Here is a 27,183-nt window from a genome sequence, read left to right as displayed (position 1 = left end):
CCTCTAGCTTGTTTGATATGGACATTTTGAAAGAGATTTATATTAATTAGAACAAACATTTTAATTCTTTGTATGATTAAGACTTCCTTCACAACAACAGAAGTTATTAAATGATAGTTTTACTTCAAGAAATTCAATTGAATTTTCCACCCTGGTAATAGAATAGTGTTCCAGACGACCTGATTTTCCTTCTTTAACTGCTAACTTAGGACTGATCTCAGCTTCATCAGTCGTAAACTAACTTCTTAACATAAAATATCGTCGTTGAAGAAACAAAACCTGGTATGTCAAAATGTCCTTCTTACCTATTATTTTCCTTAATACTGGTCGCGCCTCTGATATGCAGTCCAACAGAACAATTTTCGTGTAGGAATGTATGTTTGGTTGGCGTATTTACGCACTCCTACAGTATGCTGTATTTATGGTTAATTTTCCTTTACACCTCTGCATAGGAAAATGAACACAAAGAACATTGTTCTGATGGAACGCATATCAATATGTGGCTAAGAGGCGTGACAAGTCTTATGGATAATTCGTCGCTGTTCGGGCGAAAGGTCATATCTCACAATGCTCTTTCTATTTCTTTAAGACTGGTCACGCCTCTCAGCCACATATGGATATGCAGTCCGTCACAACAATTTTCGTTCAGTTCGTATTCATATGCTGTCGTGTAAAGGAAAATGAACTTTAAGTACATTATACTGTAAAAGTACGTAAATACGTCATGAAAACATGCAATCCTAGAGTGTCATACGGTGAGGTTCATTTTCCTTTACTCGTAAGCATAGGAAAATGAACACAAAGAAAATTGTTCTCATGGACTAAATATCCACACATGGCCAGGAAGCGTGACCAGTCTTAAGGAAAATAATGCATAGGAAGAGCATTGGAAGATATGACCTTTTGCCCGAACAGCGAAGAATTAATGCTTAGGAAGAGGATTTTGACATACGAGGTTTTGTTTCTTCACCAACGATATTCTTAGTTCATATACATGTGGTTAAAGCTTGCTTGGTTCTCTGAGAGTGAATGAGTCGGTTCCTCGTCAGAAAGTCCAGAGGCACATGAATCCACAGCAGAAATGAGTGACAGGTTAATTCCTGAGAGTAAGGAAAGGTGGGAAAACTGTTGGTCACTATCTCTGTTAATGCTGAGGTTACGCATAGCAGAAGCATATTTACCTTCATCAAAGCCTGATCAGAGAGTAATCTGAGGGAAATCTTGGAAATTTAAAGTTATTTTTAAAGGGAAAATGCTAGAATATGTACTCAATTTTCACATTTCAGGAAACAATGGCATTTTAGAAGCAATTTGGAAAAGTGCTGTCCAATTACACGAAGGGATCAACTTTCTTCGTCTGTGAACATATCAATAGAAGTCTACTGAACTGTAATGTCGAAGGTACACGTTTCCATAACAGAAGTTTGCTTTCCTCATAACGGAGCCATTGAAGCCAAATAAGCTGTCAATCATTAAACTAAAGTGACCATGTTTGAAAGCTCTCCCTGTATTAGTTAATCTACAGTTTAAAAGTTGCCCTGGTGTTAGAATCCTCGTCAAAGCAGTTCGAGTTACACATTAACGAATTTAAACTGAGCGCAGCTGTTCCAAAGTGGCACGCCAAAGAGAATAAGAAACAGACTTGTTGCTATCACCTGTTTTACACACGTCTAATTAAAGTCTAAATACTTACCATATCAGTGACATTTCACCCTTCCTACCCTAAGTAGCCACAAGGTGGTCCTCAAATCCGGTTCTTACATTCTTGTGATTCTTTCCTATATGTTTTAATCATTTAGTTTATTATGTTCAACTAATCTAGTGTATATGTACAAAATACCACTCATTCACTCATAACGGTATCTCAGAAACCATCAAAACCGTTCAAAGAAAATTCGGTGTAGAGGTTCATCTTAGGATGTACGTAAGAACTAAGAAACCTTCTTGAAAACTTCAACCTCTAAGAGGTGAAATTAACATCGTAAAAAACATTTAAAATGAGTATTGTTTCAGGGTGATAGACTATGTTGCAGGCTGCTATAACAGTTAGCTTTTATGCCACTTGGTTGTGTTTACTGGCAGTGGGCTGCAATGATAAATCATGTTTATGTCGCAAGCGTTTGATATCTCTTGCCATGCCTTTCTCCGTATTCTGGCGATCAGATCGTGTTTTGAGAGGGAGCAGTTAGCAACTCAGCTACTTAGTTTGTTCTCCTGGTAGAAGATGAAGAATTTTACATGTCTGATGGCACGAAAAGACATGATAATCTGTTGTATAACATCTATGGCCTATTTCTAATACCACGCATCTCACAAAGCTCTTCCTATCCATTATTTTCCATAAGACTGGTCACGCTTCTCAGTCACATATGGATATGCAGCCCATGTGAACAATTTTCGTTGTGTTCATTTTCCTATGTTAATGTGTAAAGGAAAATGAACCTTAGTTTATCGCACTGTAAGAATGTATGTATGATCTATTTAAGTAGTTCTACAGTATACTGTATTTAAGGTTGCTTTTCCGTTACCTGCGAGCATAGGAAAATAAACACAACGAAAATTGTTCTGATGGTCTGCATATCCATGTGTGACAGGGAGGCGCGACCAGTCTCAAGGAAAATAATGGATAGGAGGAGCATTGCCAGATACGTGGTATTCGAACTAGGCCAGCGATATGCCTACAGCATGTGTATTCATTGAAGGGTTCGCGTTATCTACATAGCTATTACTGTAACTGCAACGGTAGCAGTCTTTATACCCGTGGTATTTCTCCGGACATCCTAAGAACCAAGGAACACGTTTTTTCCTTTTGCATCAAATATAAACAAAGTATTTACTAAAAAATATATCGTACGAAGGACGGGTAATTTCGTTAGTAAAATATAAAATAATTATCGCAAAATTTTAAGTGTACATTTCAAGAAGACCGAACATGTCTAAAGAAATTGCCAAACTCACTCTGATTCTTAATGGAAGCTCTCTGGAATACAGAAGATTGATACAAAACCGTGAAAACTATTGCAAGCAAAGCAATATATACTTCAGGTTTTCATTGGTCAGTGCATAAGTAAATAATTTGATGTGTATTGCTATTGACGTGACTTGGTTTATATTTAAATAATTATTTTCTCATTATTGAGTAGATTTCTGTCTTACTCATCATGAGTATAGGAACTCCCTGACCAAGGCGGCAAAGTGGTGCTCGGTTTACGCGGAAGGAGGTAGGTTCAAGTACCCAGGAAACCTATACCTTCCACCCCTCTCAAGGGCCTTCATGGGCTGTACGGAGATGACTTTGCTTTGCTTCGCATGATGAGTATAGCTGTATGAGCTTCGGAATAGAAAGTCTTCATATCTTTTCCCATTCATCAATCTACAACTGCTACTGCTACTACGGGAAAACGTGTACATATCCTCAGTATTTTCTATGAGACCACAGTCGCCTTGCTCGAAAATCACTTCTTCTATTAGATCTCCGTAACAAATTGTAACAAATCATTAAGAAAATGTTAAGTGAACATTATATATAACTCCAAAGAATTACAAAACGTTCTTCGCTACAACTCAAATTGTTAGATAGAACAAGGACCAAGGGGAAAGTTTTCATTCCCCTTCCCTTGGGAAGGGGCGGGCCATCTAGAAGGTTACGCCTTCTCTCTGGCCAGGAGAATAAAATTCCCGACCCTGACGGGAATCGACCCCGGGACCCTTGTGACTAAAGGCCAGCACGCTAACCATTTAGCCATGGAGCCGGACAAAGGGAGTTGAGCCAACGGCACGTGGTGTTCCCAAGCGGTCACCCATCGAAGTACTGACCACGCCCAATGTTGCATAACTGCGGTGATCGGACGAGAACCGGTGTATTCAACATGGTATGGCCGTTGGCAAAAGGGAGTTGAGCCAACGGCACGTGGTGTTCCCAAGCGGTCACCCATCCAAGTACTGACCACGCCCAATGTTGCTTAACTGCGGTGATTGGACGAGAACCGATGTATTCAACATGGTGAGAGAACAAACGTAGAGTTTAGAAACAGGCCATGATTTGTGTCTAGCCTCTAAAGAGATGCTAAAAGTCAGGAGCGTTTCCCGTGAGTTGAACAATGCTGTAACTTGATGTGTAACATTGCATGAGATGTTACAGTTATGATACAGACTACAGTGCTAGCCAAAACTTCGCATGTACAGCTTTTAGTGCTTGACAACACTGATAGTAAGTTTCTTAGACGTTTGTCGTCCTTCAAATGTAAGAACTTTAGGACCACCTTGGACTTTATCGTTTCTACGTTAATTAGATTTATTAGAGAGGAGGTGAATACTTACGTTAAGAGTCCCTGGTTCGCATCCGCCTGGTACCACGAGTACTGCGGCATGTACCCGGGGTGCGCATGGTGGTGGGGATGATGAGGAGGATGGTGTGCGGGGGCGGCAGCGGGTTTCATGTCCCACGACACGACAGGCGGAGACCCCGACATGCCGTGCGGTGGTTGAGGAGACATGTCGCTCACAGGCGTCGACGACGGCGTGGGTGTCTGCGGCTGGGGTTGGTGGCCTACATGAGGGAGGTAGCCACCCGGGCTATGCTGGCTGCCGGAAGAAGAGCCACCCCCTCCTGATAACGAGATGAGAAAGAAGAATTATTAGGAAGATACACAAACTACCTACTAAAATAAAATAATGTAGCCATTTCTAACATATGTCGTCGGTGAGCAAAGAAAGCCTCGTATTTCACAATTCACTTCCTATCCCTATTTTTTCCTTAAGACGGGTCACGCCTCTCACCCCCGAATCCATATGCAGTCCATCAGAATAAATTTTGTTGAGTTCATTTTCCTATGCACGTGTGTAAATAAAAATGAACTTTACTGTACCGTACTGTAGGAATGTGTGTTTGCGTGGCGTATTTACGCACTCCTACAGTAGGCCTATAATGCAATTAAGGTTAATTTTCCTTTACACTTTTCCGTGGGAAAAAGAACACAACGAACATTGTTCTGATGGACTTATATCAATGTGTGGTTGGGAGGCGCGACCACTCTTAAGGGAAATAATAGATAGGAATAGCACTGTAACATACCGAGGTATTGTTTCTCCACTGACAATGTACTGATATACTGGACCATTTTCACTCAGGAACTACTAAATAATAATAATAATAATAATAATAATAATAATAATAATAATAATAATAATAATAATAATAATAATAATAATAATAATAGATCGTAATTCATCTTGACAGGAAAAGAAAATTCATACGACACATAAAATTTTAAATGGTAATATCCCTATATCAGTACCTACCAACCTACCACAATATATGCCCCATATTCCCTTAATGGTGCCATACACACAGCACTATTATTTTATATCTTAGTTAAATCTTAGGTTAGTTAAAATATAAAAAAAAAAAAACATGTATCGAGGAATTCTTAATTACTACTAAATTTTGCATTCGTATACATTCCCATTAAAATACTGTTCCCGATAGATTAAATACTTGCAATAATTATTATAATAATAATAATAATAATAATAATAATAATAATAATAATAATAATAATAATAATAATAATAATAATAATAATTTTAACCATAATTGGTTAATTCCGCTGGTCCGGGGGCTGGCTCTATGTGTCGTCTTCATCATCATTTCATCCTCATCACGACACGCAGGTCACCTACGGGTGTCAAATCAAAAGACCTGCGTCTGGCGAGCCGAACTTGTCCTTGGACACTCCCGGCACTAAAAGCCATACGCCATTTCATTTATTATTATTATTATTATTATTATTATTATTATTATTATTATTATTATTATTATTATTATTATTATTTGAAGAAATATTATCGATCGTGCAATTTCGTTTTGAAAAGGAATTTTAATGTTATTTACAACTTTATGTACTTATTTTAATCATGAACATATTGTTCGTAGTAACTATTGTACCCATCATTTTAACGATATTTTTCACCTGCAGGCTATCAGGTACAATAATATTTCAGGCGATGATATTGTAATTTCTCGGAGCTATAAACTTTCAAATAGCTAAGAACAAACATGGCCACTGTACTCACCTATAATGCCCCCTCCCGGCGGCTGCGGGCTGTTCGCGCCCGGTATTGTCCCCGGCGTGTGGGGAGCGGTATTATTCGCGTTGCTAGGCAACAGCCCGTGCTGTTGCGGTTGGCCGTTGTTATTGTTGTTGTTGGGTTGTGACGCAGCTTGCTGCGCCGCCTTCATCATCTTCTTGTACTTGCTCCGCCGATTTTGAAACCAGATCTTCACCTGAAACGAAAAGAAAAAAAAAAGATTTCACTTAAATATTTCTTTATATTCCTGTCAGGAGGGAAGTATCTGCATTGTGATGAAACTTCCAACCCAATAGATAGTTACTGCAGCTTTTAAAAGAAAACACATTTACCAAGTTGCTCTTTAATCTTCATATTTCAGAAGTGATGGACAGTTTTGTAACACTATAGGGATTGAGTCGCTTTTATAGATATTCACAGCAAAAAACACTTGAGATACGGTAAATTTAAAAGGTATATGGAATTCAAATTCCAATTCAATAAATTCTGAATAATAATAATAATAATAATAATAATAATAATAATAATAATAATAATAATAATAATAATAATAATAATAATAATAATAATAATAATAATAATACGGTGAAGAATAATAATATGTAGGTCTACAGTATTGAAGTATTATTATATTAGTTTATTATTTTATGTTTAAGAACCCTATTATCGATGCCATTGACACATTAATTGTTATAAAATTATACACAGTCGATTTCTCTAAAGTTTTCTGTTTCACAATACCACGAAGTCTTGTATTAATTAAACCATATATCGATCGGAGCGAGCAACTCATTTTCAGATTACGTGCAACATACAAAAGACTATTACATTTCATTTCATACCTGCATTACAAAGTTATATTTTGGTTATAAACCCATGACTACCTGTTAATCATGTTGAATGTTGGTGTGAGATTCAGAAAATAATTCTTAAACATACGATTTTTGAATGTGCGTCTAACGGGGAATTAAGGCATAACGGGTCTGTTCTATTTAACAATATATTAATTTATATATAAACCATGAAACGTTCCAATTAGGACAGTGATGTTCTTTTTCCATTATCATTCCAGAGGACGGGTTAATTTCGAAGATAAAGGCTTCACTGAAGAGTGAAATATTTGGATTGTTCATCGACCTCCATCAAAGTGGCAGTGCCGGACATGTGCAAGTTGAAGGGTGTCACTGATACCGAGAATCACCTGCAGTCTGTTTGATTGACGTGTTAATGAGGGAATGGGGGACACGTGGGGGGAAGGAGGAGCTACATTCCCGTTCTCAGACGAGAAACCGTGCTGAATATTCGAGTGACTTCTTATCGTATCCTGGAGGAATTTGTCACAAAGCAAGCTCACCGGACAATGATGGCAGAAATATACCATGGCCCTCCCTGACTATATTCTTTGACATAATGAACATCTCTACACCAAACAGACCAGTAATGGATGTAGGAATCCTAAAAACCCTCCTTCTCGTGTTTGCTGATTGCTTTGGCTCTCTCATAGTCACCTGCCTTAGACCACACGAAGAGAAAATCTTTCCGGCATGGCTGAAGAGCAACACTGAGCTTTCGCTACAAAAACTTGCATGTCTAGTAGGCTATTCCAGGCAGTAAGTAATCAATCCATTAGTCCAGAAAATGTGCTTTTGGATCATTGGAAACAAATACTTTCAACACATTAGCTGTAACAGTCCACCTGCATAGCGCAACAGTGAGCTCACTTTGTTGCCCGCCCCCTCAGAGGCCCGGGTTAGATTCCCGGCTCTGATAGATTTTTAAAATTGGCAGGAGGACTGGTATGTTGTTAGAGAGGTACATGCAACTCATCTCCATTTGGGGTGTACCTTAAAAGAGCTGCCCCGCCTCGGGACGAGGACAAGAGTTTATTTATTAGCTGCTGCAAATAGATACACTTTTTCCTTTACCAGTTGTAAAGTCGCACGAACAGAACACAATTTTCCTTGAGTTCATTTTCCAATGCGCGTGTGTAAAGGAAAATGAATCTTACTGTACTGTAGGAATGTGCTGTATGTCTACATGACATATTTACCCACTCCTAGAGTATGATATTTAAGGTTCATTTTCCTTTACACTGTCGCATAGGAAAATGAACACAGCGAAAATTGTTTTGATGGACTTCATGGGCCCTATATGTGTTTGGGAGGCGTGACCAGTCTCAAGGATACGCGATGTTGTTTCTTAAGCGACAATATGTGCGGACTGAACGTGTTATTGTTCTGCGATGTACTGCAAAAGTGAAAAGCACATTATATTTTTGCTGCTGGCTGCTATTTTGTAAATACCATGTCAAACTTGAATACAACTTCCAATACAGGCATGGGTATTAGCAAAAACGTTAAAACATATAATAAGATTTCTAAATCAGTTGATTTTCAATTGCCCTGTTTGTCGTTGGGACCACAATTAGAACGGGGCCTACACGTGAGTGAACGAACGGAACCAGTCGACCCGTGCCTACAAGTGGCCTATAGCTGTTGGCGCAGCGGCAAAAAAATGACTCCGCCATACCCACTACCTGTCCTCTGTGAGCGAGACCTACATGTACGTGTGTTGCTCAAGCTGTTTGGCTCCTTGTGTAACTTTGTACGCCATCGTTTGCAGATCTGACATCTGAAGTTTCGTTTCAGCATTTCAAGAGTCCAGCCCAGCACAAGCTCCAAAAGCCCCCATAATTAATATTACTACGGGATGAATGAAAATGGCCGCAAGAACTCCCTGTATTGCTAAGATGGCAGAGTTAGCACAATAATATAGAAACTATCTACTTCTTCTTAAAGTAATGTACAAGTAGAATCCATATTCAGTATTATGCTGGACCGATTCGTTGGATGAATGGTCAGCGTTGAGGCTTTCGGTTCAGAGGGTCGGGGTTCGATTCGCGGCCAGGCCGGAGATTTTAATTGCATGAGATTAATTCCTCTGGAGACTGGGTGTTTGTGTTTGACCCAACACTCCCCTCTTCATATTCAGGCAGCACACCACACTACCAACCACCACAGAAACATGCAATAGTTAGTACATCCCTCCACATGGGGTTGGCGTCAGGAAGGGCATCCGGCCATAAAACAGGGCCAAATCCGCATGTGCGACACAGTTCGCACCCGTGACCCCACAGCAGTAGAAGAAGAAGACGAATTCTGTATTATGATGAAGACTGAGATTGAGTATTGGCTAAATACAAATGTCGTTACGTAGTCAGAAAAAAATTAAAATTTGATTAAATGGTATAAAAGTTACCTGAACAAAGGAGAAAATGAAATATAAAAGGACTGAATAGGGACAGTGCCGTTAGAATGAAAAGCACAGAGAAAGGTGTCAACCACGCTTTTCTGTCTAAGAACACAAGGAGTCATGATGAGGAAGGAAGAAATGAACCATTCCATTGAGTGTAGATGCCAGTTGATTGTCAGACCAACTGACGAACACAATTAAAGTTATGGTATTCAGTGCGGTACATCACTAGGAGTTTGAAATTTCGTAGATACGCTAACTATGCAATACGCTCACGAATTATGCCACAAAATTATTAGTTCCAAGTTTAGTCACCAGGCGAAAATCTGGCGCTGTAAGCGATCAGAACGTGCAAATTCATGCATCACAACGTTTCCTAAAATAGCAAAAATAGTAAATATGTCATAAAATTATTATTATTATTATTATTATTATTATTAGTCAACCTCTGTGGTGTGGTGGTTAATGTGATTAGCTGCCACCTCCGGAGGCCCGGGTTAGTTTCTCGCCTCTGACATGAACTTTGAAAAGTGATACAAGGGTTGGAACGGGCTCCACGCAGCCTCAGTAGGTAAACTGAGTAGAAGGGCTTCGATTCCCACCTCAGCCATCTTAGAAGAGGTTTTACCGTGGTTTTCCACTTCTTGTCCAGGCAAATGCCGGGGTGGTTCCCACATTAAGCCCACGGCCGCTTCCTTCCCTCTTCCTTGCCTATCCCTTCCAATCTTCTCATCACTCCTCCCCCACCCCTCCAGAAGGCCACTGTTCAGCATAGCAGGTGGAGCCCTCTAAGAGAGATACTGGTCCTCCTTCCCAGTTCTATCCCCGACGAAGTGTCTCACGCTCCAGGACACTGCCCTTGAGGCGGTAGAGGACGGACCCCTAGCTGAGTCCGCGGAAAAAATGATTATTGGAGAGTCAACTGATTAAGAAAGTAGGAAGAAAGGGTATTATTATTATTATTTTTTTTTTTTGCTAGTTGCTTTACGTCGCACCGACATAGATAGGTCTTATGGCGACGATGGGACAGGAAAGGGCTAGGAGTGGGAAGGAAGCGGCCGTGGCCTTAATTAAGGTACAGCCCCAGCATTTGCCTGGTGTGAAAATGGGAAACCACGGAAAACCATTTTCAGGGCTGCCGACAGTGGGATTCGAACCATTATTATTATTATTATTATTATTATTATTATTATTATTATTATTATTATTATTATTATTATTATTATTATTATTATTATTGCCCAAGTACTGAGCAGCGATATCTCTTTACATCTGACATAGCCTACTACGGAATCTGGTATTTAAACATGACTACGTCATTGACTTGCTTTCTGCTAGCTAGAGTAATCTACTAATTATGTTCAAATCGATGACGAATGATTTCGGAATGTTACTGTTTTCAAGGAGAAAATCGAGAGAAGCTATTCCACCTCCACTTTGTCCATTACAAAAAAAGCGCATACAGTCAGTGACATTTCAAACCGCGGTGGACGTTCAACATCCAACCAACTCTGACTTAATACGAATCTAAAGAGAAAAATATTGTAACGTTTAGCCCCACTTGCGGCTTATTGTACTGTAGCGAACACATGCTTTATGGTGCATTAAAGAATGTTGTAACACTCTCCTTTCAGTGCAGAGAATAAAGCCTTCCGCGATCCGATAAAAATTCACAATCATATTAACTTCAACAAGCAGAGCGTACCTAAACACATGATATCAAACGGTCCTATTCTCTTGTTCCTTTTAGTTGGAATGTAACGCTAATGAACCATTTCTGGAGGCCATGTTTGGTAAGTCATTAGTACGCTTATGATAAATGTGAGGGACGTGATGCGAAATGCAACATTAAAAGCAAAACATGCCTTCATCTACAAGACCTTAACCTTAAAGAAGCTGATTAAGACGTCTAGTGGACTAACTACTGTTATCTTTAATTTCCGTTTCGTTCTACTTTTTCTGTCCCTTTCATCGGTAACATCCTTGTAATTTTTTTTTCACTCTAGGCTAATCAAACTTGCTTGAATTGCACTGACCTTTCCAGGTTCCCACACCGTTATTGAATGGTACTTTTTGCTAATACAAATCATTGTACGACAAATCATAAGTAAACTTTTACTGATTTGATCTTTTGAAAACAAGCAATGGGTTTACTTTGTACTATACAGCATATTTTCTCAATCTGGTGTCAGAGAACACTTAGACAGCTATTTAAACGATATTTGATGCGAGTACAAAATGCTCGCGAGATTTCTTTCTCAGTTCAATCTTTGTCGACGAACTGTAATAATAGCGTAGCTATCCATCCATTACAATATTTTAACATTTAGTGACTTTAAAGTTGATAAGTTTCTTATGCTACCAATAGCCTAATCCTACGTACCACTCTAAGTTTCCAAACACTGTATTTGATATTGGAAATAATATGGATGTTCGTGTGGAAGTTGAAATGATAGATCTCCAGTCCTATTTAGAGTCTAAATTCTTCCTTTACTCCTGGACTTTTCAGAATTTCTTGAGTTCATCACCTGTTATTGATTTGGCCCAATTTTACGGCCGGTCGCCTTTCCTGACGCCAACCGATGAGGAGGGTCCTTAGCGCTGAAATATTTGTTTGAAAAGGAAAAAATTAGAACCTTCTGGGGTGCATAAGTATGTTCCAAATACTGTGGAGTTTTACTCTAATATCAGGCTACTGTATGTTCAGGAAGACCTACCTATGGGGGAAAGGTTTATCACTGATGAAATAGGCCAACCTCAAGAACAAAGCCCGATGACAGTCAATTAATTCACATCTACAGCACTATCTCCCCAGATACAGGAACGTTCTTTCAGGACATCACTGAAATTCCGAGGAACATTTTACGCTCAAAGGTTGGTCAACCTGGCGAGTGTTTTAAAATTGTATTCATTAAAGTTACTCGAGTTTCTTGATGTTCACGTGCTTGGTATTAAATATCGGTGGTGCTCACAATCTTAAAATAATTGAGAACATCAAGTGGCTCAGGCGGCAGCGCGCCGCCCTCACACTACTGAGTTTCGTGGTTCAAATCCCGGTCACTCCATGTGATATATATACTGGACAAAGCGTAGGCGGGACAGGTTTTCCTTCAGGTACTCCGGTTTTCCCTGTCATCTTTCATTCCAGCAACACTCTCCAATATCATTTCATTTCATATGTCATTCATTAATCATTGTCCAAGAGGAGTGCGACAGGCTCCGGCAGCCGGCACAATTTCGATCCTCCGCGCTAGATGGGGGTTTCATTCATTCCATTCCTGACCCGGTCGAATGACTGGAAACAGGCTGTGGAATTCCATTTCATTTTAAGTGTTGCCACATGAATCAGCTACTCCCTCTATCTGACCTTCTTCTAATTACTTGGAGTCGGCTCTACATGTGGATTAAGCCGAGTTTTACGGCCAGATACCTTTCCTGATGCAAACCATATTAAGAAGCTTATTTCCAAAAGGTAAAAAATCCGAAAATTTCAAAATGTATATTGTGATAAAAAACATACATTAGTAGGAAGCTCCACAACATGAAAGAAAAAGAAATAGTCTAAATGAGTGGTATTCAAAGGGTGGTACGCGTAGTATTTAGAGTTTCAGTGCCAGAAATGATCAAATCCCTCATTTTCTCGTGCATACTCCTTAAACTGCAATTTTTTTAACAAAAATAGTAATACATTTCGTCATTGCGCATGGAAATACCGTTATGTGATTATGTTGGGGATCAATACTGACCCGCAACACATGTATCACAACGAAAATTCGTTGAGAGTTCATGCAATACTGAACCTTAGGTGACAGAACCTTTCTGGTCAGAGTTCTAAGCTGAAACATGATCACATCGCAGTTTTTCTTTATTCCATTTGAACATAATAAAAATGCTAACATGAATTTTCAGTTGAAATTTTTAACACTGAGCGTTTCTGCTCTCTGCTACAAAATTGTATTTTTGGATTTCGTAGTGATGAATGTTTCCAGTCATTCGACCGGGTCGGCAATGGAATGAATGAAGCCCCTTTCTAGCGGCGAGGAAAGCAACTGTGTCGGCTGCCGAAGTCTGTCGCATTTTTCTGGGGCAATGATTAATGACTGGAGAGTACTGGTGGCTTTACGTCGCACCTACACAGGTAGGTCTTATGGCGACGATGGGATAGGAAAGGCTTAGGATTTGGAAGGAAGCGGGCGTGGCCTTAATTAAGATACAGCTCCAACATTTGCTTGGTGTGAAAATGGGAAACCACGGACAAACTGGAGAGTGTAGCTGGAATGGAAGATAACAGAGAAAACGGAAGTACCCGGAGGAAATCTTGTTCCACCTCCGCTTTGTCCAGAACAAATCTCACATGGAGTGACCGCGATTTGAACCACGGAACCCATAGGTGAGAGGAAGGCGGGCTGCGGGCTGCGGCCTGAGCCACGGAGACTCTTTTGGATGTGGTATCATTTGCAAAGCTTATCATTATGGCGAGGGATATATTAACTACTCTATTGCGTATTTCTATGCAGCCAGTGAAGTGTTGTATGAAGATGAAACACAAACATCCAAAACCCGAGCAGGAAAGATTAACCAGACACGGCTGACATCTCAGACCCGACTGGGAATGGAACCGTGGACCGAGCGAGTTGGCCATTCGATTATGTTCGTGTAGCTGCGAGCTTGCATTCGGGTGATAGTGGGTTCGAATCCCACTGTCGACAGCCCCGAAAATGGATTTCCGTGGTTTGCCATACTCACACCAGGCTGTACCTTAATTAAGGTCACGGTCGCTTTCTTCCCATTCCTACTCTTTCCTATATCGTCGTCGCTATAAGACCTATCTGTGTCGGTACGACGTAAAGCAGATTGTAAAAAAAAATGATCCCTGGGTCCTCTGAACAGAAATCCGGGTATTCACCCTGTATAAATGGCGTCATTGAATAATTTTATTTCAGCTTCCAAGACCCAACACCAGAATTAGTAGATTATGTATGAACCGCGAATGACGGCGTCATTTCTTCGACTAGTCACTGAAGCTTGTCAAGGATTTCAGCTATGTCACGTTTGAGAAGTATGAAGGCCTCGTGTTTACATTCAACTGTTGCTGCTGGATCTCAGCCACGTAAGACTGATATATACAGTATTATGTAGTTATCGTATTACCGACTTGCTTCCTCGTGTATGTACGGTGAACCCCAGATATAATCATAGATAGAACTCTGGCTAACCTTCAACAAGTTGTTCCATCCTACTGCACGTGTATGACTTAAAACATAATTCTCACCCCCTCTACCAACCAGAAAAGACGTAGAATACAACGAATTCTTAAAATTCTGTATAATGAAAAACAGAGGTATTCATTTTCTCAACGAATTTCGAGCCACATCTGAACACCACGAAATAACTGATAATGCAAAAGTACACGACATGTATTTGGTAAAATAATATCCAACGCCATGTATTAGAAATATGATGATGATGATGATGATGATGATGATACTTGTTGTTCAAAGGGCCTAACATCTAAGGTACAAGAAATATGCAATAAGACTTTATCGAATAATCCAATCTGTAAGCTTCTGGTCTCTATAATCCGCTACCTTGCTACTAATACTGTGAACTGTGACTTCTTCTGTTGATACGTCTCCTATACTGCAATAATTAAAATCCAATCTAACCATATATCCCAGTCACGCCGGAATGCCAGTGTTTTGCCCTCCAGGCCGGGCTGAGCAGTTCAGACGGTAGAGCGCTGGCCTTATAGCCAAAGGTCCATGGCCTATCAAGCGACCACTGTTCAGCCCGAAGGCCTACAGATTATGAGGTGTCGTGTGGTCAGCACGACGAATCCTCTCGGCCATTATTCTTGGCTTCCTAGACCGGGCCAACCGTCTCACCGTCAGATATCTCCTCAATTGCAATCACGTAGGCTGAGTGAACCTACAGCCAGCCCTCAGATCCAGGTTAGAATCCCTGACCTGGCCGGAAATTGAACCCGGGGCCTCCGGGTAAGAGGCATGCACGCTACTCCTACAACGCGGGAATATTAATAATGCAATAAATTACGAATAATCAAGAATGCTATATACAACTTTGTACATAAATATCATATCGCATATTATTATTATTATTATTATTATTATTATTATTATTATTATTATTATTATTATTATTATTATTATGCCCGACTCGTTGGCTGAACGGTAAGCGTCCTGGCCTTCAGTTCAGAGAGTCCCGGGTTCGATTCCCGGCCGGGTCGGGGATTTTAACCTTAATTGGTTAATTCCAATGGCACGGGGGCTGGGTATATGTGTTGTCTTCATCATCATTTCATCCTCATCACGACGCGCAGGTCGCCTACGGGAGTCAAATAGAAAAACCTGCACCTGGCGAGCCGAACCCGTCCTGGGATATCCCGGCATTAAAAGCCATACGACATTTCATTATCATTATTATTATTATTATTATTATTATTATTATTATTACCATTATCATCATCATCAGTGCTCTCATATGGATCTATCTGAAGTGATGGTTCATCTATTGACAGTCAAGCACTCTTACATGTTAACAGATTGTATCAGAATTCGTTTCCGTAACTTGCACAGAAGACGAGTGACTAAATGCGTGAGCTTGAATTGACGATTTCAAATAACATTTTCTTGTTCAGTGTGAGAAGAAGCCTATATAGAGTAAGCGATATAGCAGATATATTATATACCTTATCCCTTAAGATCGCTTGCCGTTGCAATGCAGCCGTCTCTTCGGAGCAGTGACGGCCACTCTTGGGTGCGGAATGTGATCACGCCAAGTTTTTACAGTGAAAGAAGAGCGCCTGCCTAGACAGCTACTAAATAATTTCTGCAGAAACTCGTGCCCCGGGGCGGAACTTAGACCTCTCTTCCTGGAATCAGTTGCCGCTACTGCTAAACACTGTCAATAGACACTCACTTCTCGTAAAACAAGTGTTAAAGCTCTCTTCCCGTGAGAATTACTTCCTTAAATAACAAGAGCACATTTTGTCTCGTTAATACGGAGTCTCGTAAATAGGATTAGAATCAAGCTCTACGATCGATGTAGGAAGCAGTAATTTTCGGGAATCCGAGGTTCGTATTCCAGCCCGAGAAAAGCTATCTACATTGTGAATTCCTGTCAAATGCTGTGAATAATAGCCAACCGATGAAACCACACCCTTGTAATGAGAAGATAAATAAGGAACCATATGGGAATATAGCCATGCAGGTTTCAAGCCGTAGAAGCCACTGGAGAAAAGCTAGGTGAAAATGAATATCCACAACCTGTTTTCGGTCTTTCGGCCGGGTGAAGAATAGAATGAGGGCCCCCTTCTGGCGGCAAGGATAGGAATTGTGCCGGCTGCCGAAGCCTGTTGCACTTCTCTGGGGCAATGATTAATGACTGACAGATGAAATGAAATGATATTGGGGAGTTTTTCTGGAATGAAGATGACAGGAATAACCAGAGTACCCGGAGAAAAACCTGTCCACTTTGTCCATCACAAATGTCACATTGAGTGATCGGGATTTGAATCATGGAACCCAGCAGTGAGAGGCCGGCGTACTTCCGCCTTAGCCACGGTGGATCGAATGGAAGGTGCAGGCTCCCAACTTCGCAAACGCGTAAGCAGGCCGCTTTCCACAATTACTGTGATGTGGATTAAGCCTTGGTTTACGACCAGGAGCACTTCCTGACGCTAACCTATATGGAGGGATGATGCTTGGTGGTTGTTAGTGTTGTGTGTTGTGACTATTAAGACAAAGACGAACACCTAGTCCACATTTTACTCTAGGCCTACTAGACGGCAGACTAAACCGAAAACCTCTTGGGCGTCTACGGCTGAGATTTTAATGAATTTTGTCGTGTAAACACCAAATGTGTCACCAGCGATCTTTTACATGCCGACATCGTACGACATGAAGTGTCTAATGGACACTATCCCTCCGTTCAAAAAATCCCACTACCGAGCTCGATAGCTGCAGTCGCTTAAGTGCGGCCAGTATCCAGTATTCGGGAGATAGTAGGTTCGAACCCCACTGTCGGCAGCCGTGAAAATGGTTTTCCGTGGTTTCCCATTTTCACAGCAGGCAAATACCTTACCTGTACCTTAATTAAGGCCACGGCCGCTTCCTTCCCACTCCTAGCCCTTCCCTGTCCCATCGTCGCCATAAGACCTATCTGAGTTGGTGCGACGTAAAGCAACTAGCAAAAAAAAAAAAATCCCACCACATCTGCCGGGTCTGAACTCGCTATCTTGGGATCCCGAGACCGAACCTCTACTACTGATCTACAGAGGTAGTTCTACTAAAAGAGTTAGTTGAAACTCAGCGGCACTAGCGAGATAGAGTGGCTAGTTCTATGACTGGCTCGAGGAAACAGGCTGGTATTCATCTCTTTCTAGGCTAAGAGAACCCTGGGGCTAAGTTATGTGTTTCTTCAGAAGTTCAAGTCTCGGTTCTACAAGTCCAGACTTCCTGAAGGAGAATCGAAGTCATGTGCTTGTCTGTGAACGGCGTGATTATACCCTTCTCATGTCGTATTCCGTACAATACACGCAGACATTTACCAAGGTTTACTTATCAGACTATTCAAAGATTATAACGATGGCCTGATTCGGAAAACTCACTTCTCCCAATGCTCTTCCTATCCATCGTTTAGTCGCGCCTCCCAGTCACATATATATATGTAGTCCATCAGAACAATGTCCGACTCGTTGGCTGAACGGTCAGCGTACTGGCTTTCGATTCAGAGGGTCCCGGGTTCGATTCTCGGCCGGGTCGGGGATTTTAATCTTCATTGGTTAATTCCAGTGGCCCGGGGGCTGGGTGCCTGTGCTGTCCCCAACATCCCTGTAACTCACACACCACACTTAACACTATCCTCCACCACAATAACACGCAGTTACCTACACATGGCAGATGCCGCCCACCCTCATCGGAGAGTCTGCCTTACAAGGGCTGCACTCGGCTAAAAATAGCCACACGAAATTAAATTATTAAATCAGAACAATTTTCGTTGGGTTCGTTTTCCTATGTCGGCGTGTAAAGGAAAATGAACCTTGCCGTACCATACTATAGGAATGTATGTTTGCGTTACGTATTTACGCACTCCTAACGATATACTGTATTTAAGGTATAAAGTTGATTTTCATGATTTTTTTTCACCACGTCACTTTTCATATTTATGTAAATATATGAGGTTAACTCTATTTGTGCTTTGGCTGACGTTTCAAGATCGATATAGACTACTGTTTGTTACCGTACGGTGGTCCTACCAAGAATTCCACCCAAAGTCACCGGGATTCGAACCTCGCTCCGATTGAGGGTTAAGTATCTGGACCATCACATCCTTCCCTCCACCTCCCCAGTTGTTCTTGACAACGTCCCTAAAAGTAAGCATCATAGTCACATCTCCATAACCATAAACCTTCTCGAAGTATTAAATAAGGAGGGAACGAGCAGTAAACAGACTGAGAGACAGCCTAACAATTTGTCCCTTGAGGCCATGTTATCCATTCTTGTTCCTGCAGGAGGAACTTCTACAGTAAAAATCCCTTTTTTTTTAATGGATGGGCATCCAGCCTCAAATCTGCTGCGATCTGAGGGATAACTCAGACCATTCTCTATCAATATCTCCGGGTAAATCGAGCAATTTGAGCTCCATTTCTTCGGAAAAAAACATTTTTTTAATAGTTGTTTTACGTCGCACCAACACAGATAGGTCTTACGGCGACGATGGGACAGGAAGGAAGCGGCCGTGGCCTTAATTAAGGTACAGCTCCAGCATTTGCCTGGTGTGAAAATGGGAAACCACGGAAAACCATTTTCAGGGCTGCCGACAGTGGGGTTCGAACCTACTATCTCCCGAATACTGGTTACTGGCCGCACTTCAGCGACTGCAGCTATCGAGCTCGGTGAAAGAAAATTGTATGTTATCCAGTATAGTTGTAAACCCTAGCATTTTCCAGCTTAACATTACACATGGAAAAAGAACTGAATTTGCCAGATGTTACCTCTGGCTTCACCACTTCCTCAAGTCGGATATAAGTTCAGGAAATGTCGTCATTCGCCCTTCAAGCTCCAGTCCACAAAGGTTATAGCCTCAAGCGAGTTGGATACTGACTTCAAGTCTTTAACGACACAAGGCTAGAATTTGCTTATCTCTCCAAGAGACCGAGAAACAGATACGTTTTTCAGTTCTGCCCGGCAGTCTTGGAGTTGAGCCTCCATTTTTAAAGCAATGCCCCTTCTTAATACAGTTTAAAAAGAACGCCATCTCCGTACAGGCCATGAAGGCCTTTGGAGGGGTGGAAGGTAAAGGTAACCTTGGCACTTATTGGGATAGAGACGTTAGCTCTACCCCTGGCCGCCTTTGCCCCCTCATTTTTGGATTTGGTTGAGTGAACCTCAGGGTCATGTGCACCTCCGGAAGTGGAAATCTCATTTTTTAAATTTTTCGACTTCCTGACGGGAAATCGAACTTACGTCCTTTCGAGTGTTCATAGTACAGGTCGATAGATTATTTGAGCTTGACGCACGGTTTCTTAACGGGAAAGTTGTAACATTTTTAATTGTACCGAAAACATACTGACCACTGGCAGTAGTAGGGGCTCTGCACTAGACATGCCTACTAATTTCGAGGCAATTCGCGATCAAATCCGTCAGTGCCTAAATGAGCATCCTTCATCCATTCGATTTCTTCATATGAGGTCTCCCCTAATTTGAAGGAAATAAAGGATATATATACGTACCAGAAAATGATTATGGTGATGAAAATGATGATGCTGATGAGAAGGAGGAGGATGCTGATGACGACATTTAGATATCAAGGGCATGCCTATTTTGTTCAGCAGACGAAAAGAAAAATGCTTGACCCTTCGAAGAATACTTGAATACAAAATTTTCTTTGCTAGCTGTTCAACGTGGGACTAAACCATCTTCAAGGTTGTCGACAGCGGAGTCCAAACCCACCCTCCAACGAATCGAGTTTATAGCTACACAATCCGTATTGTGTAGCCAATGTTCTCGTTAGGCGCAAGATGATGGACCTTGACAAGTAAAATTGAAAACGAAAAGCACCGTAGGTCTGCGATACCCTTTTACCTTTGTATACTACTTCATATTTAAGGAGCTCACGGATTTGTACTCCACCGGGCTGCGTGGCTCAGTCTACGATGGTGGGTTCTATTCCGAGTCAGACCGGTAGTATCTGCAGGTACTCAAATACGCCATCCTTATGTCGGTTCTATTTGCCAGAATGTGAAAGAAATCCTGTTGAATAAATTCCGACACTTCGATGACTATAAAACCCGTACAATTAGTTAGTGAGACGTTAAAGCAATAACACTGGCCCTCCACCACGGGGCTGGCGTATTGGACTAATAGTCCTCCAAATTTTAGATCAGGTAAGAGATTGTTGATCGCTGCCGTCCATCTCTCGCCTTCCGTCAGATTGTCACTCTTCCTGTAATTTTCTTTCATATTCTGATACATCCGCTTTATTTTTTCTTCTTCTTCTTTGGTGGTACTAACGACAACACAGAAGATTTTGGCTCTTTCTTCGTATGCCAATAACATTGTTCTTTTCTCCTTGCCTCCACTCTTAAAAGCTGGGCTGTCAGAAGTTTCAACATCTCCAAAACATTTTTGTTTGTAACTTTGACCATCCATAGAATTCTTTCCAATTTTCGGTAATACATACCAGTTTTCGAATTGACATAAATATGTCTTAACAGATCAAGCCTCCGTGGCTCAGGCGGCAGCGCGTCGGCCTCTCACCGCTGGGTTTCGTGGTTCATGTGAGATTTGTGCGGGACAAAGCGGAGGCGGGACAGGTTTTTCTCCGGGTACTTAAGTTTTCCCTGTCACCTTTCATTCCAGCAACACTCTCCATTATAATTTCATTTCATCTGTCAGTCATTAATCATTGTCCCAGAGGAGTGCGACAGGCCTTGGCAGCCGGCACAATTGCTATCCTCGCCGCAAGGTCGGGGCTTCATTCATTCCATCCCTGACTCGGACAATGACTGGAAAACAGGTTGTAAGTTTTCATTTTCATATCTTAAAAGCAGGGGATCATTCGGAAAATTTTGTGTAATGAAATAGTGTCTTGCAACAAAATGTGTGTCGCGATGTTACCTAGCAACAATACCTTGAGAGCGGCACAGGCCATGGATCTGTATAAGGAGTGTTGTACAGGACGTGGATACGTACGTCGCGGATATCGATCAGTAGCCTACTTCGCATCACACCCTGCACGGTTGTTAGGTAACATCGTGTCACATATTTTATCGAAAGATATATATAGACTAATCATTTCATTTTCCCAACGAGAAATTTATTTCAATGTTTTTATTTTATTTTTTATCATTGCCGAATCGTGATATTAATGCTGAAAAAAATGTCTTAGCAAACAAAGTATGAATCCCCACGTAAAATTCAACAATTTCCTCAATTGTGCCGAAAGCTGAAGGGCTAAAGGGCCCTGTAAGGTTACAAATTATGAGTCTTGGATAGTTCTATCAAACCAAAAAAAAAAGAAATTCGAAAATCACTTCCGGCCTAAATGCAGTTTCAGAAAAACAGCCTAAAATCGCTTGTTACTTTACTGGTTCTCTTTTGATTCAAATCCCAGCCAAATGTAATATGTTTCTTGGTTCAATACCCTCAGGCATTTTTTGATTTTTTGAAAAATGTTCACACCGAATGTAGTTATAAGGGCTTAAGTGAAACTTTGCATTGACTCATATTAGCGCTCGCAGTGGCAGAAAAAGGAAAACTGCTAATCTAACCGACCGGATAACGATGATTAAGAAAAGTATTGTAATTTTCAGGATTAAATAAAGAATATATTCTCAAACATTGCTATATGTTATTTAGCTAAAATTCGTATCTCATTAGGATATTTTCAACATTGAGTTGCTTGCCTGAAGAGCTAAAACTGTGGATTTTTAAAAAATTGTTTCTTCCACCCATTGTGAAACACTATGCTCTACAGAATTCCTTATTATTATGTTTCTACTGATATGTGACATTTTCATCATCAGAAATAATATTTCCAAGATATTTACACCGATAAAAGAACCAAAGCAAAGTATTCTCCGTATATGCCTCATGGCCTGAAGGCCCTTAGAGGGGTGGAAGGTGAAGGCTTCCACTATTCGTAACCTCGGCACTTGATGGGGTAGAGAGGTTAGCTCTACGCCCGGCTGCCTTTGCCCCCAGGAAGTAACCTGGTACTCATTTTTGGTGTAGGCTGAGTGAACCTCAGGGCATGTGCATTTATAGCGATGAACTTGGCCAATTTTCTACCATCAATAATGTAAATTAATTATATTTAAATTTAATTTTCCTTCTCAGGCTGCAGTGCTGCAGTAGGTCAGTCATATTTATTCTTCTGAAGCCTTAAAGAACGAGAATTGTTACATCGTAAACGGAAGACTCATGACAGTTGCATATCGGCTACTAACGCCACGTTTCGTGCTGTCGACACAAGAGACTTAGCCTGGGCTGAAGGTTAATTAGCTTTGTGTAGCGGGGGCTTTGCCTGATGACTGTACCGACAAGGAAAGGAGATGAGTGCGACAGAGAGGGAAGGAATAGTAGGAGGAGAATTGTAAAGAATTAGAAGGAGGAGTAGACAGGATGTGTGCAGGATTGTGGGAAGCTTTACGTAGCGCGTGAGAAACGACGAGGAAGAGAAAAAGGAAATAAACAAAAAAAAAACTCTTTATAAAGAGAGAGATGCGAGTGCGGCTCATACAACTATTCAGAGAAACTGGATTCACTTATTGTAAAATATCTTCATTTAGAAGTTCGTTAGCAAATCAGATTAAAATTCTCCTTGATAAAGAGAACGTTAATGTCACATTAACACAATTAAGTGCTTCATAAATATGGCGAAAAATTACAGGCTTTCAGGCAACCATTCTCTCCGGATGATGCATGCTTCAAACAAACAAAAAACATGTTTTGTAAGTCAAAGTGACCAAAGAATGAATATAATTGATTGCATTTATACATCCAGTTCTTTTCGGCGTGATGTGCCATAATAAGTTATAGTTGGCAAATTTTGCATCGTTTACAAGTAATACATGCTAGTATACGTAACAGTGGCAGTTGATAAAAAAAATATCAAATCTGGACTTGAATGTGTGATGGTCCATTAATTTGGATGCTTCCCTCTCACGGTTGGGAAACGCAACTTTAATTTGAGACTTATGATTAATGATGCATAATATCGTGCAACCTTCCCTGACTACACATACTATTCAACGTTCGCTATCTTAAATGCATTATTTTAATTCATTTATCTTCCAGCATATTTCATTCTCAGCTGTACACACGAAAGATTGCCAAACCAGAAAAGAGAACTCATAGGAGCAATCTCAATAATAAAGGGGATTTAAACGAAAAAGAGCAGAAAGCTGGGATAAGGTGAAGTTTAAAGCTAAGATTGAAAATATGCAAAGTGTTTGACGAAGGAAACCCACTCCTATGATATTACAAGTTCTAGGCAGTAAATTCGAAGTTACGATTACCAATGTTCTATCAGATGAAAGGGAATTCAGAAATGACGTTACTATTCTCTCTTATTACAGTCCGACTTTGGTGGCTAGATATCGGTTATCTTATGATTAAGCTGGAATATATTAGAGATAGGCGTGTCCGACTCATTGGCTGAACGGGTTCGATTCCCGGCTGGGTCGGGGGTTTTAATCGTGTTTGATTAATTCTTCTAGCTCGGGAACTGGGTGTTTGTGTTTGTTCCAACACTTTTCTCTTCATATTCAGTCAACACACTACACCACCAACCACCACAGAAACACGCAATAGTGATTACATCCTTCCACATAAGGTTGGTATCAAGAAGGGCATCCGGTCGTAAAATAGGGCCAAATTCACATGTGTGACACAGTACACACCCGCGACCCCACGAGTATGGGAAAAAGCGGCAGAATAATAAGAAGAATAGTAGACACAGGCGTGCGATAGCAAAAAGTATTACCAGCAGAAATAGGTCAGTACAATGGCAAGGGAATATCCGTACAGAAGTAATAAGCAGTTAATAATAATATAAAGAAAAAGGAAAAGGAGAAGAAATATTTCGTGGAGCTATTGTCAGCCTGGTGCAGCCGTTGTATGGAAAAGTATTTGTTAGTGTGACGGAGGGCAGTGTTGAGTGTGGAGTGTACGTTGCAAGGATGTTGAGGACAACAGTCCTCGAGACAAGGGGATTAACATGCGCAGCCCTTGACTCGGCTGGGAGTCGAACCTGCTAACCTGACGACGGAAGGACAAGGCACTGATCTACTGGGGGTCTGGGCTAAGTTAGAAAGGTGCACACTGAAACTGTGTGAAGGAAAGGATACTGAGTAGTTGGATAGGAGGGGGGTATCTGATGGTCTCAACAGAAGGCAGTAAGAGAAATGGAGGAAAACGATATTTGGACTCCTTATTTATTTATTCAATCCGTTTACCTTTCAGGGTTGGTTTTTCTCCCCAGACTCAGCGAGGAATCCCACCCGTACGGCCTCAAGGGCAGTGTCCCGGTGCGTGAGACATTTGGTCGGGAATACAACTGGCAAAGAGGACCAATACCTCGCCCAGGCGACCTTATCTACTATGTTGAACAGAGGCCTTGTGCAGGATGGTGAGATTGGAAGCGATAGGTAAAGAACGGGGAAGGAATCCAAGCTCACATCCACGCGTCGCAGACCACACAGCCAACTCGCTTGGAAATAAAATGATTGCTATGTAATTTTTTCAAATGTTTTCGGAGAATTATTACAAAATAATTTTATAATTGAGACCCGAACACACTATTCCTACTTATGGGGTCCTATTCGCTCAATAAAAACTTTCGTGACCGCTCCCCGCCGGCAGAAAAGTAGATCAATCACCATTGAATGGGTGATCTGAAATGTATCTAAAGGGTAGGCCTATCGTATTAGTGGTTCATAATGCTCTTCAATTATTAGACAACGTCTTCTGGTTACACGTCTGACGTCCCGAAGTGAACTATTGGGTCAATGATTTCACCAATCTACTTCCGATTATTGATGACAGTAATATCAGTTCGTCTTGTTGCTTCCATTCTCAGGACTGATGAAAGAGAATTGGTTACTTGGGAAGTTTAAGTGATCGAATTTGTCCATGAAATATTCCATTCCGTGGTTTCCCATTTTCACACCAGGCAAATGCTGGGGCTGTGCCTTAATTAAGGCCACGGCCGCTTCCTTCCCACTCCCAGCCCTTTCCTGTCCCATCGTCGCCGTAAGACCTATCTGTGTCGGTGCGACGTAAAACAACTAGCAAAAAAAAAATATATTCCAAAGCAGTATTTTGTAAGATATCCCAGCACTTGTCCCTTTAGTTTGCATTAACATGCATCCTTTGTTTTGGAACCGTCTTTGAAATGGATCTAAATGTGGCTGCAGTTACCCGCAACGAGATGGTCTGCTCCTTTACCTGCCCTGTCTGCCCGCCCTCTGCCCCCATTTACCATCAGACCCAACGGTAGACTACGTCTGTCACTACTACCTCGTCGAATGAGGTCCAGCCTGAGAAAAACAATTATGTAATATTACTGAAAGTTAACTAATTATACGTCTATTGATACCATCTTCCTTCAGCCAGTGAAATATTCACCATGACTGATTGGATAACATAGTTCGTCTTCTATGCTCAAGGAAGCTCAAGGATATCTATTTTACAATTTGCCTTCCGTCGCACCGACAGGTAGGTTTTACGACGACGATAGATCAGGGAAAGACTAGGAGTGGGAATGAATCTTTTTTCCTTTTTTTTTCTATTTGCTTTACGTCGCACCGACTCAGATAGGTCTTATGGCGACGATAGGATAGGAAAGGCCAAGGAAGTGGAAGGAAGCGGCCGTGGCCTTAATTAAGGTACAGCCCCAGCATTTGCCTGCTGCGAAAATGGGAAGCCACGAAAAACCACCTGCAGGGCTGCCAGCAACACGGTTTGAACCCACTATGTTACGAACGCTCAAGGATAAAACCACAGCCTGGCCGATCAGCATTTAAGGGTGCTTAAGAACGAGTTAATGACAAATGCGTTTTATATGCTTGAAATATCGCTTAACTATAAAGCTCTTTGCTGATGACGATCTGACAGTTACACTGCTAAATCAGAAGATGACCTACATACAGGTGTTTATAAGTTATTACTTACTGTTAAGAACTAAGTTCAAGTATCATCATCATCATCATCTGTTTACCCTCCAGGGTCGGCTTTTCCCTCGGACACAGCGAGGGATCCCACCTCTACCGCCTCAAGGGCAGTGTCCTGGAGCTTCAGACTCTTGGTCGGGGATTCAACTGGGGAGTATGGCCAGAACCTCGCCCAGACGGCCTCACCTGCTATGCTGTTTAGGGGCCTTGTGGAGGGATGGGCAGATTGGAAGGGATAGGCAAGGAAGAGGGAAGGAAGCGGCCGTGGCCTTAATGAAGGTACCATCCCAGCATTCGCCTGGAGGAGAAGTGGGGAAACCACAGAAAACCACTTCCAGGATGGCTGAGGTGGGAATCGAACCCACCTCTACTCAGTTGACCTCCCGAGGCTGAGTGGACCCCGTTCCAGCCCTCGTACCACTTTTCAAATTTCGTGGCAGAGCTGGGAATCGAACCCGGGCCTCCGGGGGTGGCAGCTAATCACGCTAACCACTACACCACAGAGGCGAACCTAAGTTCAAGTATTTCAAACAAAAGTTCCAGTTTTCAGAGGTAGCCTATAGATTATTTACTTCATTGATGGTAGACTGCGAGCAAGTTAGCACTTTTAACCTCCGTAGTAGGATGTTTTCGGTTTACAGGCT

At 41.4% G+C, this 27,183-nt stretch overlaps 1 protein-coding gene, 1 non-coding gene and 1 pseudogene across 2 annotated transcripts in view; all 3 read right to left on the bottom strand.

Annotated features, from left to right (window-relative positions):
• Dll (Distal-less) overlaps positions 1–27,183 on the bottom strand; it is a 416,722-nt gene that overhangs the window by 18,182 nt on the left and 371,357 nt on the right. The window contains exons 4-5 of the mRNA XM_067148661.2: positions 6,076–6,286; positions 4,321–4,609 (exon numbers count right to left, since the gene is read on the bottom strand). Of these exons, the coding sequence (XP_067004762.1) occupies positions 4,321–4,609; positions 6,076–6,286 (500 nt within the window). The remainder of the gene's footprint in view (positions 1–4,320; positions 4,610–6,075; positions 6,287–27,183) is intronic.
• LOC136875134 (5S ribosomal RNA) lies at positions 3,768–3,886 on the bottom strand. The gene has a single exon (XR_010860385.2). It is a non-coding gene; the product is annotated as a 5S ribosomal RNA (ribosomal RNA).
• On the bottom strand, positions 3,899–4,017 carry LOC136875192 (5S ribosomal RNA; annotated as a pseudogene).

This window comes from Anabrus simplex, chromosome 5 (assembly GCF_040414725.1).
Source record: "Anabrus simplex isolate iqAnaSimp1 chromosome 5, ASM4041472v1, whole genome shotgun sequence".
Lineage (NCBI taxonomy): Eukaryota > Metazoa > Arthropoda > Insecta > Orthoptera > Tettigoniidae > Anabrus > Anabrus simplex.
This window is presented reverse-complemented; position numbering and strand designations above follow the sequence as displayed.